The 14,684-nt window shown below is 43.6% G+C and overlaps 1 protein-coding gene across 1 annotated transcript in view; it reads left to right on the top strand.

Moving 5' to 3' along the window:
* The window catches only part of ABCC4 (ATP binding cassette subfamily C member 4 (PEL blood group)), a 257,587-nt gene that overhangs the window by 225,803 nt on the left and 17,100 nt on the right, over window positions 1–14,684 (top strand). The window contains exons 28-29 of the mRNA XM_075563536.1: window positions 1,411–1,583; window positions 2,038–2,143. Of these exons, the coding sequence (XP_075419651.1) occupies window positions 1,411–1,583; window positions 2,038–2,143 (279 nt within the window). The remainder of the gene's footprint in view (window positions 1–1,410; window positions 1,584–2,037; window positions 2,144–14,684) is intronic.

Genomic DNA, 14,684 nt, shown 5'->3' with positions numbered 1-14,684 from the left:
CTTCACCGTGAATGCCTAGCCTGCTGACTCGTTTACATACAACGTTGTTCATTCTGGCTGAAAGTTTACTGTTTGACTGTGGAAGCTTTGACCTGTAGGCAGCAGGATCCACCTGTCTGCATCACTGGTCTGAAGTGCTGTAGCCTTTTTAATATTTTTTGGAAACATTACTGAGAAATGTGTCCTGGCTCCGAGACACAGCAAAACCAGTGCCAGTGGCAACTGCAGCAATACGGAATTTAAACAAAAAGGTTATTAATATTAAACAAGGTATAAAATCTGGGAAGTCTGTTGCTTACAATGTGGGCATGTCGCACTTGACAATCTTGACAGTCCAAAGAAAAAATATCCACACCCTTAGAGGTTTGGCTCCACGTAAAGCAAAGAGGCTATCAGATTAGTTTTTGGGGTTTTAACAGATTTTTTTTTCCAAACAAACTGCCATCTAAGTGAGATGTCAACTAAATCCACATAGAAGAAGCAAACCAACATCAGTGATCCAAGGATTGTACATTATATAAGCTGAAGCCGAAGGAAGGAATAGTATTAGAGATTTAATTGTGAGATTCTGGTTTACAGAAGGCTACGGAGGACAGTGGAAGCCCAAAATTTATTTGTGAGATCTCCATAGGACTAAGCCTCTGGTGATTTCCCTCTCAGAGTAATTGAGCAATGGGAATAGACTTTAAGTTTTTCTACATTTTACCTGAAGAATAATCTTACTTCTCATACGATGTGTTTTGTAATGACATCAGCACAGGTAGGGGTGACGTGTGGCAGTGTGGATCAACTTGTACTTCCTGATGCCAATGAAAGGACATCTGGATTTCCAGTATCTACGTTCTTTCTCGCCTTTTAAATGTTTTACTGTAATCTGAGTGAGCATTTACAGAGCAAACTGGTTTTCCATTCAACACTTCATATGCATTTTGCTTTGTAACTTTGATTGCAAACCCTCAAAGTCAACAGCACTCTTTCTCCCACTCCCAGTGTTTCCTGTTTCTATTCACCCTTCTCCATCCCTTCCTTCCTTCCTTCCTTCTGAGCTTTATTCCTGGACAGATGCTTTCTTTCTAATCTCCTGGGGTTGATTGAGCAGGTTGTTACTCTTCCTCTCATGGGCATGACTCTCTGTGGGCTGAAAGTTAAGCTGCAGCAGTGAGCAGACCTGAGGGGTCAAAGGACTGTGGACTCGGGTTACGCTTCGTCTCTTCAGTCAGAATGTTTCTATCCTGTGTCTACCCCACCACCACCTCTGTTGACGTGAATTGGGAGTGATCCTCAGAGTCACTTACACATAAGACATATCTCCCAGAAGAAAGGACCCCCACGCTCTAAGGTCTGAAGGCATGTCTGCATTTCAGTGAGTGTTTGTTTAGAAAACTCTCACTCTTATTTCTGCATCTATAGGTACAACTTAAAGAAGCCATAGAAGACCTTCCTGGTAAAATGGATACCGAATTAGCAGAATCAGGATCGAACTTTAGCGTTGGGCAAAGACAACTTGTGTGCCTAGCCCGGGCTATTCTCAGGAAAAACCGGATATTGATTATTGATGAAGCTACAGCCAATGTGGATCCCAGGTACAGGCTGAGACCTCTGACACTGTGACTTGGAATTGTGAATGTCTTCAGTGATGCTTAGACATGTTGCTGTGTTCGGTCTGCTCCCAAAGATCTCTCTCGATCACAGCCATACTAGACAACAGAAGCAAACCCCGAAGAACACGGTTCCGTATTCGCACTCATTAGTCCTTAGAGAACTAAGTCCTACCTTTAGAGACTAGTCCTTAGAGAACTACAATCCTACCTTTCGCTTCAGGTGCTTTCAAGAGAATTATGGGGGAAAGTGATTTCCGGTGTCTTATGAAAAATAAGTAACATTTCCAGGCAAAGTTTCTTAGTTTGTATGAAAATACAATCATATCTCAACACATTCCTTATCTTTTTAATTATGAAGAGACCACATGTATATTTTTAAGACTTAAGTCCACTTTTTTGAATTTTCACTGAGCTAGATGCTCTGGTCTGCTTCCAGAACTGATGAGTTAATCCAGAAAACAATCCGTGAGAAGTTTGCCCAGTGCACGGTGCTTACCATCGCTCACAGGCTGAACACCATCATCGACAGCGACAAGATCATGGTAAGGCCTTTGCAGTTTTGTTTTGTTTTCCTCTCCTTTCTACCTGAACCCTAAAGGGATTGGGAGAAATGACAACAGAGAGCTACTGTTGGAATCCATTGATGGGACTTTATTTGTGTTGCCGATATTCATTCATGTCAACTAAACACCCTTGATTTGAAAGCATCAGTTACATTCAGTTATGAGAGACACTAGGCTGAAATTTCCCCAATGTAACCAAAACATTCACAGATTTGGTGGCCAGCTCTACCTTCATTCGTCATTGGAACATCATGACTGTGCTGCTAAAGCTAACAAATGATTTGCCTTCCTTGTGAATTCGTAGGTCCCTAGGAAGTTAAACGCCTGTTGGTGTTCTTTCATACCTGGCCATCATTCATGTTCTTAACTGTGTGCCCTGCTCTGAAATAATAATGTTCACGTTACATCTCTTTCCATGTAAAATGTGATGAAAAGTGTATGTGAATTGCCTTTTTTAAAGACGATCAACCATCAAAGTGTTCCTAGTCTGAGACAGAGCTCAGACTTTTGGATCGGCCTCATCCTCGAGAGGGTAGAAGACAATCATTTTAGCTGCGTGACAGTGGTTTCAACATTTTCTTTCATCAATTAAAAAATGAAGCTCGCGTGTGCGCTATCAAGAGATGACACTGAGATCTCAGAATTGCCCGGCTGTTGGATGACCCACAATAAATCCCTTTTAGGAAAGGGCCTCATCAGAAAAACATCTATTTCAACCCAGAATGACTATAGAAATGTGTTTCATTGTGTTAGAGGGCTGAGCAAGAGACAGAAAACACTGGAGTTAGGAACCCACTCCTCCTCACCAGGGCTGAGCTGCAGGAGCTAGAGACTCAGGGAAGAGGCCTCCAAGTTGATGCCCAGATCCCCAAGGAGAACCACTGCAATTGCTGGTCATACTCCAGGGCTTCCAAGCATTCCCAGGAAAACTAAATTGTATTTTAATCTCCTTTTCCCACAGACTTTTTAAAGACCTCTCATATTTCTGAGGAATCTTAACGTAGCTAGTTCTAGATGCCCTGGACGAAGGTGGAGGTCAGAGCCAAGAGCCACCGTCGGGGGATGCCCACAGGAGGAGCAGAAATAGGAAGGAGGGCTATTCGCTCCCCATCCCGCACTCCAGGGTCCCCTCTAGTTCTCCCTACTGAGAGACCTAACACAGCCAACTGACCACACATGGTCCGCCCAAGGGGCCCAGACCCGCATCCCCATCAGAGAGCAGGTTACCCGTGGCTCAGCATACAGATGTCTGCCTGTCTAACTCACTCGGAGCTCCTTCAAAATAACCTTTGCTCCTAAGTGTAAATTTATTTTAGGAGCGCTGGTGATTTAGTGGTTACTCGTTGGGTGCAATCTGTATGATCGGCAGTTCGAAATCGCCAGCTGCTCCTCGGGAGGAAGACTGGGCTTTCTCCCCCTGTACGCAGTTACAGTCTTGGAACCCACAAGGGCTCGCTATGAGTCAGCATCCACTCATGGCAGCGAGTGCGTTTTTGTTTGCTGTCCTCTATGTTGATGTCAGTAACTTTCTTTTTATTGGGTCATGCGTAGAAGTGTTGGCGCTGTGGGATGTGACCATGGAGGGGACCAATAAGGAAGGACAGACTTCGGCAGATTTATCAGCTGGTCAGTCCTGAATCTTAGCAAAATCAGCCTCTGGTCCTCAGATGCGATCATCTAGGACAGTGTATTAGTGTGGCCTTTGCTAAAATGTGTCGATTTCATGAGCACTTTATTTACTTACTTGATAGGTTGCTTGACGGGTTTCCAGAGTTACAAATTCTTCTCTTTTAGCAAGGGTGTTTGCCAAATCCTTAACCAAAACCAGACCTCCTGCCACTGTGCGGTCAGACACTGGGCTGCTTTCCAGGAACGGACAGCTTCTTTATCCTCATCTCTGGGTTTGATGGGTTTGAACTGCGCACCTTGTAGTTAGCAGCAGCCCAGTGCCCACCCCCACCATGCCACCAGCTCCTTAATGCTCTACCTTTCTGGCCCTGTCCTCCTGTGCGTCCCATCGCCCCTTGATTTCACAGAAAGCAAACCAGTCTTGCAGTTGAGTCAGTTCTGACCATGGAGAGGGAGATGTCTGGAGAATCACGCTCCCTCATCATTTCCGTGACGGACTTCTCCAGGCCTTTGTTTCCGCAGTGCCTCTGGGTGGATTCTAACCTCCAGTCGTTTCCTTAGTAACCGAGTGGTACCTGTACCGCGGCAGATTCCCTTTGCTTTCTAGTTCAAGGCACGTGTTGTAATCACCATAGCTTTTTGAGGTTTTTTGGTTTTAATCTTTTTATTGGGGGTTCTTATCACAATCCATAAATCCCACATCCACCCATTGTGTCAAGCACATTTGTACGTATATTGCCATCCTCATTTTCGAAACATTTTCTTTCTAGTTGAGCCCTTGGTATCAGCTCATTTCTCTCCCACCCCCATACTTTCTCCCTCATGAACCCTTGATAATTTATAAATTATTTTTTTGCATGCCTTACACCAAACCGCTCTTCCCCTTCACCCACTTTTCTGTTGTCATCCCCTGAGAGGGAATTATATGTAGATCATTTGTGATTGATTCTCCCTTTCTGCCCCCTACCCCAAAACCTCCTTCCCCTTCTCCTCTTGGTATCACAACTCTCATTATTTATACTGAGGGGCTTGTCTGCGCTTGTTTCCCTGTGTTGTGAGCTGGGATCTGTACCAGTTTACATGCCCTGGTCCAGCTGGATTTGTAAGGTGGCTTTGGGACCATGATGGTGGGGGGGAGGAAGCATTAAAGAACTAGAGGAAAGCTACATGTAGCACCATAGCTTTTGTCATTGAGAAGAGCCCTGGTGCCTGTTGATTGCCTACAGGACTGCTAAGCCCACGGTCAGCAGCTAGAACCCCTCGGCTACTCCTGGGGAGAATGGCAAGGTTATCTGCTCCTAGAAAGGCTTACAGTTTTGGAAATCCAACTGGGGCCATTCTAATCTGCCCTAGGGTTGCTATGAGTCAGAATCAAGTCCATGGCTGTGAGTGGGTGAGTTTGTAATAGAATTTGAATTTGTCATTGACTCTCACTCTCTCAAGGGCTATGGGTGGCTCCAACTAAAGGGGTGTCAGTAGAGATGGTTAGATTTGGGGTAGATACTGCATAATTGAACAAAAGGGTAGAGCCCAGTCTTGACTTACGCAGAGTCTTGACTTGAGTATTTGGATGAAGAGGGAAGATGGGAGAAGAAGTAGATTGGGAGAGGCTACTGAGTGGGCAAGCTATCTTCGAGATGATTGGTGTCTCTTGTTTCTCTTGGATCTTGCATGCTCCCACTCCCAGCTCAGATGTAGGGAAGTGTTCAATACCAGCTCGGTAATGATGTCACAAGGAGGCCTTATTAAAGTGAGAACCAAAAGCAGTGCCAGATCCCACTGCATGGTGACACCGGGAACACAGAGCAGAGCTGTGCTCCACGGCATTTTCAGTGGCTGTCATCTTTTTAAACCATCAACCATTCAGTTAGTCTCATTGGGTGCCTTCAAGTCATTTTTTATTCACAATGATCCTATGCAACCAAGCAGAACCTCCCCAAAAGTTATTCTTGGCAGTAATCTTTATAATCTTTATAATCTTTAATTGTTAGGTGTTTATCCCTTGGAGACACTGGATGGCCTAGAACTGTCAACTTTTTGGCTAGCAGTCAAATGCTTAACTATTCAACAACTTGAAAACCAAACTCTCCGCGGTCAAGTTGATTCATGGCAATTCCATAGTACAGCCCTTGGAACGAGCTTCCAAGATTGTAAGTCTTAAAAGGAGTACCAAGCCTCATCTTTCTCCCAAGGAGAGGCTGATTGTTTTGAACTGCTGACCTTGGAGTCAGTTAGCAGCCTCTGAGTGCTTAACAAGTTGTACCCCTCGAGCTGTTTTCTGTTGCTTATGTCTTTTTTAAAACCAAACCAAACTTACTGAGTAAAGGGAGCTGCCCTCAATTATATGCGAACTTCTAGTCACCCCCATCGTAGAACTGCCCTTGTGGAGTTACAAGACTGTCCTCTCAGGAGAGCTAGCCTCCTCTTTGTCCCACCAAGCAGCTCTTGGTTTCTAACTGGTGACCGTGCAGTTAGCAGCCTCACTCATAACCCACTTCTTTATTAGAAGATGGCAGAATTGGCCCCACGGGAAGCCAAGAGACATGCGTTCCCTGACTTGTAAGATGATCGAACTCTTCTTTGCTCTTAGGGTTTAGTCCAGACCAGGGGTCCTCAAACTTTTAAAACAGAGGGCCAATTCACTGTCCCTCAGACCCATTGGAGGGCTGGACTATAGTTTAAAAAAAAAAAAACTATGAACAAATTCCTATGCACACTGCACATAACTTATTTTGAAGTAAAAAAACAAACCGGGCAAAAACACTTGGTGGCTGGATAAATGTCTTTGGCGGACCGCATTTGACCCGCGGTTCGTAGTTTGAGGACGCCTGGTCCAGACCTTCTGATAAACCTCTGGCTTCCAATACACTGCAATACCATAAGTGATGTTCTTTCTCATACCTTAGTTTTTAAGACTTTTTTTTTTATATAATTTCCTTGCTTACTGTAGAAATGCCTACGTCCTTACCAGAATGCCAGTGGCTTTCTGTTCTGTGTGATTTTTCCAAGGAGCCCTGGGAGTGAACTGAGGAAGTGCTCTCTGCTAACCTGAAGGCCCTGGCTTGGAACCAGGAGCCACTCGGTGGGAGAAAGGTGTGGCAGTGAGCTTGCGCGGAGACGTACATCCTTGGAAACCCGATGGTTCAGTTTTACTGCCCTGTAGGTTAGGCATGAATGACAATCAACTGCAGGGGAACGGATTTGGCTTATGTCATTTTGGAAGCTTTAAGAATATCAAGACAAGTCAATCGGCTGCACAATGTAGTGCTCCGGAGGGAGGGAAGGAGGGGCAGGCAGCCGGCTCTGGGAGTGGCAGGGGAAGTGACAGATGCTAATGAAAGGCATAACTGGCAGCGTTGTCATCATAGAGTCCTGTAATTGCAAGCGCTGCAGGTGTAATAATTGCATTTTGTCGCACTGGTAAATGTTTCTCCACAAAGATGCATGGATATGGTTTTGTTGACTGTAAGTAAACAATAGGCTGGTTGGGAAACAACTGTTACCTAATTGATAGCTTTGTGTATGTGTTGGCTCTCCAAAGGGATTTACCCAGTGTTGGTTCATTAAACACCATTAATGCGTTAGGCTTAGAATTCTATTTTATAAAGATGTCCTCTCCATTTTAATTCATGAACTATGGATCGTCCTCGTGGCAGCTAATTGTAATCTTCCTTGTTTATTCAGTTGACGAAACAGTGGAACCAGACAGACAAAGAACTCTTCCTCCGCATCTCACTGCCAGCGAGTCGATGCTGACTCATAGCAACCCCACAGGACAGGGTAGAGCTGCCCCTGTGCTTGTCCGAGCCTGACTCTTCAGGAGTAAAGGGAGCCGCTCTGCTGCCCTAACAGCCCAACCCGTATCTCCCACACCGCCAGGGCTCCGGCTTCCTCCCCATGCTCACCACTGCCTCAAAGCCCGCTTCTTCGCTCTCCTGTTCAGGGTTCGCTGCTTTCTTAGCAGCCAGCAGCACAGCTTGTTCCTGATGTTCTGGCACACTGCCCACTTTCACAGCACCCCTGGCCTCTCCCGAGTAGCACAAGGAAGCTGTGAGTGTTTGAGACGATGGATGGATGGATGGATGGATGGATGGATGGATGGATGGATGGATGGATGGTGATAAGAGTTGTACGAGCCCCCAATAAGATGAGTTATTTAAAAAAAGAGAAATCTTTACATTCATTTCTTACAGCAAACTTAATCCTATGGATTGAATTTTCAAAGTCATATTGTTAGGTTTAGAATATGTTTTCCATTCATTCTGGAGCAAAACTTGAAAATTAAAATGATCCATATTTTAAAATATTAGGTAGTTTAAAAAAAGAGTCTTTGTAGCTTTCCTGACCAGATTGCCACCTCCGTCGCTTTTTAAAAATCATCTGCCATCAGGGAAGTCCTTGGGATCGAATTCTGGAAAACTGAGTCAGGGCTCGGTCGTCTGAGAGCAGTCTTCTGTTTGTAGACAGGCTTACAGTTTTATAACCTTTGTCTTTCTTCCTGAACTTAACTGTTGTTTTAATACTGTTTTGCCGGGGTGCGGGGGGCAAATGAACAAGAAGCCTTTGTTAACATGCTCATCTATGAATATTGGAATCTGTGCTAACATGCTCATCTATGAATGTTGGAATATGTGCTAACATGCTCATCTATGAATATTGGAATATGGCTTAGCACTAACTGGAGTTTCTCTCAGTTCTCGTTTAACTTCCATGGAGATTGTCTTTAATGCACCTTGAATTCAAAAAACTTCAAACGCACTGCCTTCAAGTTGATTCGACTCATAACAACCAGATGGGATGGGGTGCGATGCGATGGGACTGCCCCTGTGGGTTTCTGAGACTCACTCCTTACTGGAGTAGAAGCCTTGTCTTCCTGCCTCAGCAGCTGGTGGTTTCCAATTGCTGACCGCACCGTTAGCAGCACAATGCATTACCGCCATGCCGCCGCTTACCTGGCTGCAGTTAGGCAATTTCAGGAGAAAAACATGCTCCTACATACCAAAAGAAGGAAGGAAGTTTAGGAAAGAGGGACTTGTTGCTTAGGGGACGCTAGCTTCTATTAAGGATAATTGGAAATGGATCCTTGTAATTGATGGCTAAGCAACATGATTAATGACATGTATTTGTTAGGTGTATTTACCATCATTAAAAAGCAACCACAGCTATCTATGTCCTGAGAGATTTGACTCTGGTTTTCAGAGGGAGAAATGACTAACATTAGGTTGCAAGCGTGAATAATATAGCGGGAGATTGAGATACACCTGCAAAACAGGAGCCTTGTGGGAGCAAAGATGTAGATCACTGTGACCTAACTTCTTCCCAAAGTGACCCAAACCAAACCCCTGTCACTGAGTTAATACCAAGTATGAGTGGAACTGTCCCTTAGAGTTTCTGAGGTTTTAAATCTTGATCGGAACAGATAGCCTCATCTTTCTCCTGGAGAGGAACCAGTGGATTCAAACCACTGACTGTGTGGTTACAACTTCAATGCATAGTCCACTATGCCAGACTGGTTTCATGCTTCAAGACCTGGTAATGCACTAGTACAAATGATAGCCCGAACACAGGGAATCCAGAAAGATGAACCCCTGTGGACCAGTAATAAGGGTGAGAGTAAGGTGGGGGAAGAAGGGGAGAACTGATCACAATGATCTACATATAACCCCCTCCCAGGGCGAAAGGAGACAGCAGTCGGTGTAAGACATTAAATGTGTGTGTGTGTGTGTGTGTGTGTGTGTGTGTGTGTGTGTGTGTGTGTGTGTATCAATTAACAAGAGTTCATCGGGAGGGGAGCTTGGGAAATGAGCTGATACCAAGGGCTCAAGTAGAAAGCACATGTTTTGGAAATGGTGATGGCAACAAATGTACAATTGTGCTTGACATAATGAATGGATGTATGGATTGTGATAAGAGCTGTACGAGCCCCCAGTAAAAGGATATTAATAAGAAGAAGGTTACAATAATACCACAGGCCCTACTCTGGCCTATTTGATGGAAGTCATCCTCCTTTTCCACAGCAGTAAGATGTTGAGATACTTCCTGGAGACCTCAAAGTCGCCAAGAAAGAAAGCTCTCCTTCAAGAGCAAGTTATCTTAAGATATTATAAATTACACCAATATTTTGTACATTCGAAATGAATGTTATGCTGTAACAAATCATCCTGTCAAGTGTAGCCACCATTCATGTAGGTGAGCTCCTGAGATCAAGAAAATTGATCCTGGGAGAAAGGGGGATCCCATCACAAGGTTCGATATATAGCACATGCCCCCAGGAGGGCAAATAACAGCAATGTGGGTAAAGGGAAACCACGGACTGTGTAAGACACAAAGCCGCAACAATAATATGTCATTGATTCACGAACGTGGGAGAGGGAGGGCAAAAAAGAGGAGCTTATGTCAAGGGCTCGAGTAGAAAGAAAATGTTTTGGAAATATTGATGGCAACATATGTACAAGTGTGCTTAATACAATTGAATGATGGATTGTTAGAAGGTTTAAGAGCCCCCAATAAAATGAATAATTAAAAAAATGAGCTGTAAGAGCTCCCAATAAAATGATTTATCTTAAAAAAAAGGCCTGGGTAATGATTTTTAATAATGCTTGCAGGGAAGAATGAGGGGCAGGACAGGGCTCAGTTAAAACAAATGTCTACACTACAGAAATGTGAGCGAATCACAGATGCCTAACTCACCAATGAGAGCCCATTTCAAAGGTTGTGTAAAGGTTAATGTGCCCCTTCTTTCTAGCACCCAAAAGCAGAACTCTGAAATTCACATCCTTCCCTTGCCACCTGGAGCGAGTTTTCATCCAGTCTGTTGCAATTCATGACGACCCCTCTGGATCATTGAAGAACTTAGCTCCGTGGGGTTTTCTTGTCTTTCAAAAATATTTCATTGTGTTTTAATTTTCATAATGTGTTTCCCTTTCCTCTCCTTTACTTACCATCTTTGGTTTGGGGGTAAATCTTGACCATTTGGCCTCATGTAAATCGTGAAAGGAAACTCATTTGCGGGTGATATTGTGTACTTTATAAACCATTTCTCCATCACTCAAAAAACTCACTGACACATGGTGACCCTGTTGTACTGGGCAGAAGTGTCCCTCAGGGTTACAGTCTGACGACTCCATACGAGCTTTCAACAACTCGTTTTCCAGGTGGACTTAGCTGATGCCTCGTTTCGATAGCTATTTGCTTTAAGACCCCAGATGCTAGCCAGGCACTGTCCAATTTCTTCACCACACTTTGCTACAGAACCCAGATCTTCAGTGATCTCCTCATGAGAGCAAGTACCAGGATTTTAGGTAGTTAAATCCAAGACTGGAGGAGGGAATGAAATTAGAGCTTAAATGCTGAGCACCTAGTATATAGAAGGCTCTGGATGACAGTGAAAGCCCAAACTACATTTGCCTATATGGATTAAGCCCCTGGGGTGTCCTCTCTGACTATTGCCTTGCTATCAGACAGAGTGCCTTGAAACGTAGACTAATGGAGATATAGTTAAGTCAGTTTTCAGCACCTTACCATTTGTTCGTTCTTTTTAACCCATCTTAAATTTTGTCTGGTTTTTAATATTTTCTACTTTCTTTTCTGTTAAATCATTTTCTTGGGGGCTCTTACATATATTATAACAATGCATACATTATAACAAGCAGACATTTACAATTGTTAGCATCAATGATTTTTCTGCTTTCTTTTCTGTTCTGCCTTTTTTTCCTGCTTTCTTTTTCTCTTGTTGTCGTTGTTGTTGATATTGTTGTTGAGCCTTCTGGTTTTTGTGTTTGTATATTTTTCTGTATATGAAGTCCCGGACAGGTCTATCTATAGAAACAGTAACTGGAGCAACGGTTTCTTGAGTTTTGGCAATGGAGGTTGAGAGGAAATGGAGAGCTATTAATAATGAGTACAAGAAAGAAAATGTTCTCAAATTGATTGATGGTGATTGTACCGTTCTTTTTAATATGATTAAACCATTGACTTGTTTAATATGTGAATGATGTGTCGCTAAAATTGTTCTGAAGTTTGCCAAATAATCTACAAGGGAGGAAAACAATAAGCAATCTTTTAGGAATTAGGGGGCCAATCTTTTCTTCAGGAAGACTCACACTCCTAGTCTTTGGGTTAGCAGCCAAGCACATTGACCATTTCCACTATTCAGGGACTCCCCTACCATACTGAAATATACATAAACCTGGAATTAGAAAACCAAAAGGGCATCATTTCTCAAACTGAAGAAAGATTTTTAAATTGATACCACCATTGAGTCAGTTCTGACTCATGGAGAGTATAGGGCAGAGTAGTTTCTGAGACTGTAACTATGGGAGTGGACACACCGGCCATCTCCCACGGGGCAGCTGTGAGTTCAAGCTGCTGACCTCACAGTTAGCAGTCCAACTGTAAACTTTAAGACACGTGGTAACTTTTTATTTATTTTATTTTGATCATTTTATTGGGAGCTCATACAATTCTTATCACAATCCATACATGCATCCATTGTGTCAAGCACATTTGTACATTAGTTGCCATCAGCAGTCTCAAAATATTTGCTTTCTACTTGAGCCCTTGGTATCAGCTCCTCATTTTTCCCCTGCCTCCCCACTCCCCTTCCCTTCTGAACCCTTCATAATTCATAAGTTATTATTATTTGTCATATCTTAAACTGTCCGACGTCTCCCTTCACCCACTTTTCTGTTGTCCATCCCTTACAGAGGTTATATGTAGCTCCTTGTCATCGGTTCCCCCTTTCTAACCCACCTTCCTTCCACCCTCCAGGCATCGCCACTCTCAGCACAGGTCCTGAAGGGATCATCTGTTCTGGATTACTTGTGTTTCCTGTTTCTATCTGTGCCAATGTACATCCTCAGGTCTAGCCAGATTTGTAAGGTAGAATTGTGGTCATGATAGTGGGGGGAGGAAGCATTTAAGAACCAGAGGAAAGTTGTATGTTTATCATTGTAACACTGCACCCTAACTGGCTTGTCTCCTCCCCGCAACCCTTCAGTAAGGGGGTGTCCAGTTGCCTACAGACGGACTTTGGGTGTCCACTCTGCACTCACCCTCATTTACAATGATACGATTTTTTGTTCTTTGATGCCTGATAACTGATCCCTTCTACACTTCGTGGTCTCATAGGCTGGTGTGCTTCTTCCATGTGGGTTTTGATGCTTCTGAGCTAGATGGCTGCTTGTTTATCTGCAAACCTTTAAGACCCCAGACACTATCTTTTGATAGCCAGGCACCATCAGCTGTCTTCACCACATTTGTTTATGCACACACTTGTCTTCAGCGATCATGTCGGGAAGGTGTGGATCATGGAACTACAGTTTGATAGAACATGTTCTTGTGTTGCACGTGGCTTCTTTATAAACTGGAGGAAAAAAAAAGAAGAAAAACTTCAAGCCCCACATTGAAATATTGAAGGGTTCGCTGGGCATCTTTCTTTGGCCCACTCCAAAGAAAGATGTCCCCAACAGAATATGGAAATAATCAAATAATATCATCGGTATCACGACCAAGTAAAATTCCGCTAAAGCTAAACAGTTGCAGAGTACATCAATGAGGAAAGAAAATCAAGCTACCTGGGTTTAGAGGAGAACATAGAAAAAGGAGTGTCAGTGCTGGTGTCAGCTGGATCTTGCCTGAAAGCGGAGAACACCAGAATGGTGCTTCCTTGTGTTTTCTTGATTAGCAAAAACATTCCATTGTGCTGGGTCTTAACAAACAATGGGTGACATCCAAAGAAGAAGAACTCTAGACACTTGATTATGTTCATGTAGAGCCTGTACATAGACTAAGAGGCAACATAAAATCTACTGCCATCGAGTCCAGTCTGACTCATAGCACCTCTCCGTAGAGCTCAAGGGGCTGTAAATCTACATGGACTCAAAAGCCCTAATCCCTGGCCTGTGGAGTCACTGGTGGATTCAAAGTGCCAAGCTTTTTGGTTAGCAACCCAACATGTGACCACTGTGGCTCCCGAGACAACATAAAGAAAATAAAAATCCTCCCAACTCGACCGATAAGCAACATCATGATAAACAGAGACAATAATTGGAATTGTTATGGTTTTCATTTTACTTGGATCCACAATCAGTGAACTAATGGAAACAGCAGTTAAATCATTAGGCAAATGGGCCACACAAGACCTCCATCTCATATATATGTGTAAGCTGGCCCTGAATTTGGAAGACCAAAGATGAATTGGTGCCTCTGAATGAGAATGCTGGCTAAAAATTATGGAAAGTACCATGGCCTGCCAGAAGAATAAACAAACCTGTCTTGGAAAAAAGTACAGCCAGAATGTTCTTTGAAGCAAGCATTGTGAAACCCTGTCAATTGTTTGTTTGTTTAGTGTTTTATACAGTAGAAGAATTCTCGAAAGCAAAGCAAAGAAGTACATCAATTTCACTGCTATGGGGTTGATTCTGACTCACAGCAACCCTATGGGACCAAGTAGAACTGCCACTGTAGGTTTCTGAGACAGTAAATCTTGATGGGAATACAAAGCCTCATCTTTCTCCCTCAGAGAGCCTGGTGGTTTTGAACTGCTGACCTTGCAGTTATCAACCCTCAACTAAACACCCTCAACACCATCAGGGCTGCCCCAAATCCAAAAGATACAATAAGTCAAAGTGTTTTACCTGAGTTTCCAATACTTAATATAGTCTCATGCCTCTCTACCTGCAACCGATTCTTTTACTCTTCCTATTTTCCTTTCGGCATCCCTGGGTGGGCAACTGGGTTAACTGCCAGATTCCCCCCCAAAAAAGATTAGAAATGCAAGTCCGGTCTGAAGGCTCTCAGAAGTCCCTGGGATGCTACTCCTGAACAGGCCACTGAGAACCGCATGAACTCAGATCTGCACTGATCCCCGTGGGGCCCCCATGAGTTGGAA

Source organism: Tenrec ecaudatus, chromosome 11, assembly GCF_050624435.1.
Source record: "Tenrec ecaudatus isolate mTenEca1 chromosome 11, mTenEca1.hap1, whole genome shotgun sequence".
Classification (NCBI taxonomy): Eukaryota; Metazoa; Chordata; class Mammalia; order Afrosoricida; family Tenrecidae; genus Tenrec; species Tenrec ecaudatus.
The sequence above is the reverse complement of the archived record's forward strand: the minus strand, read 5'-3'. Positions and strand labels throughout refer to the sequence as shown.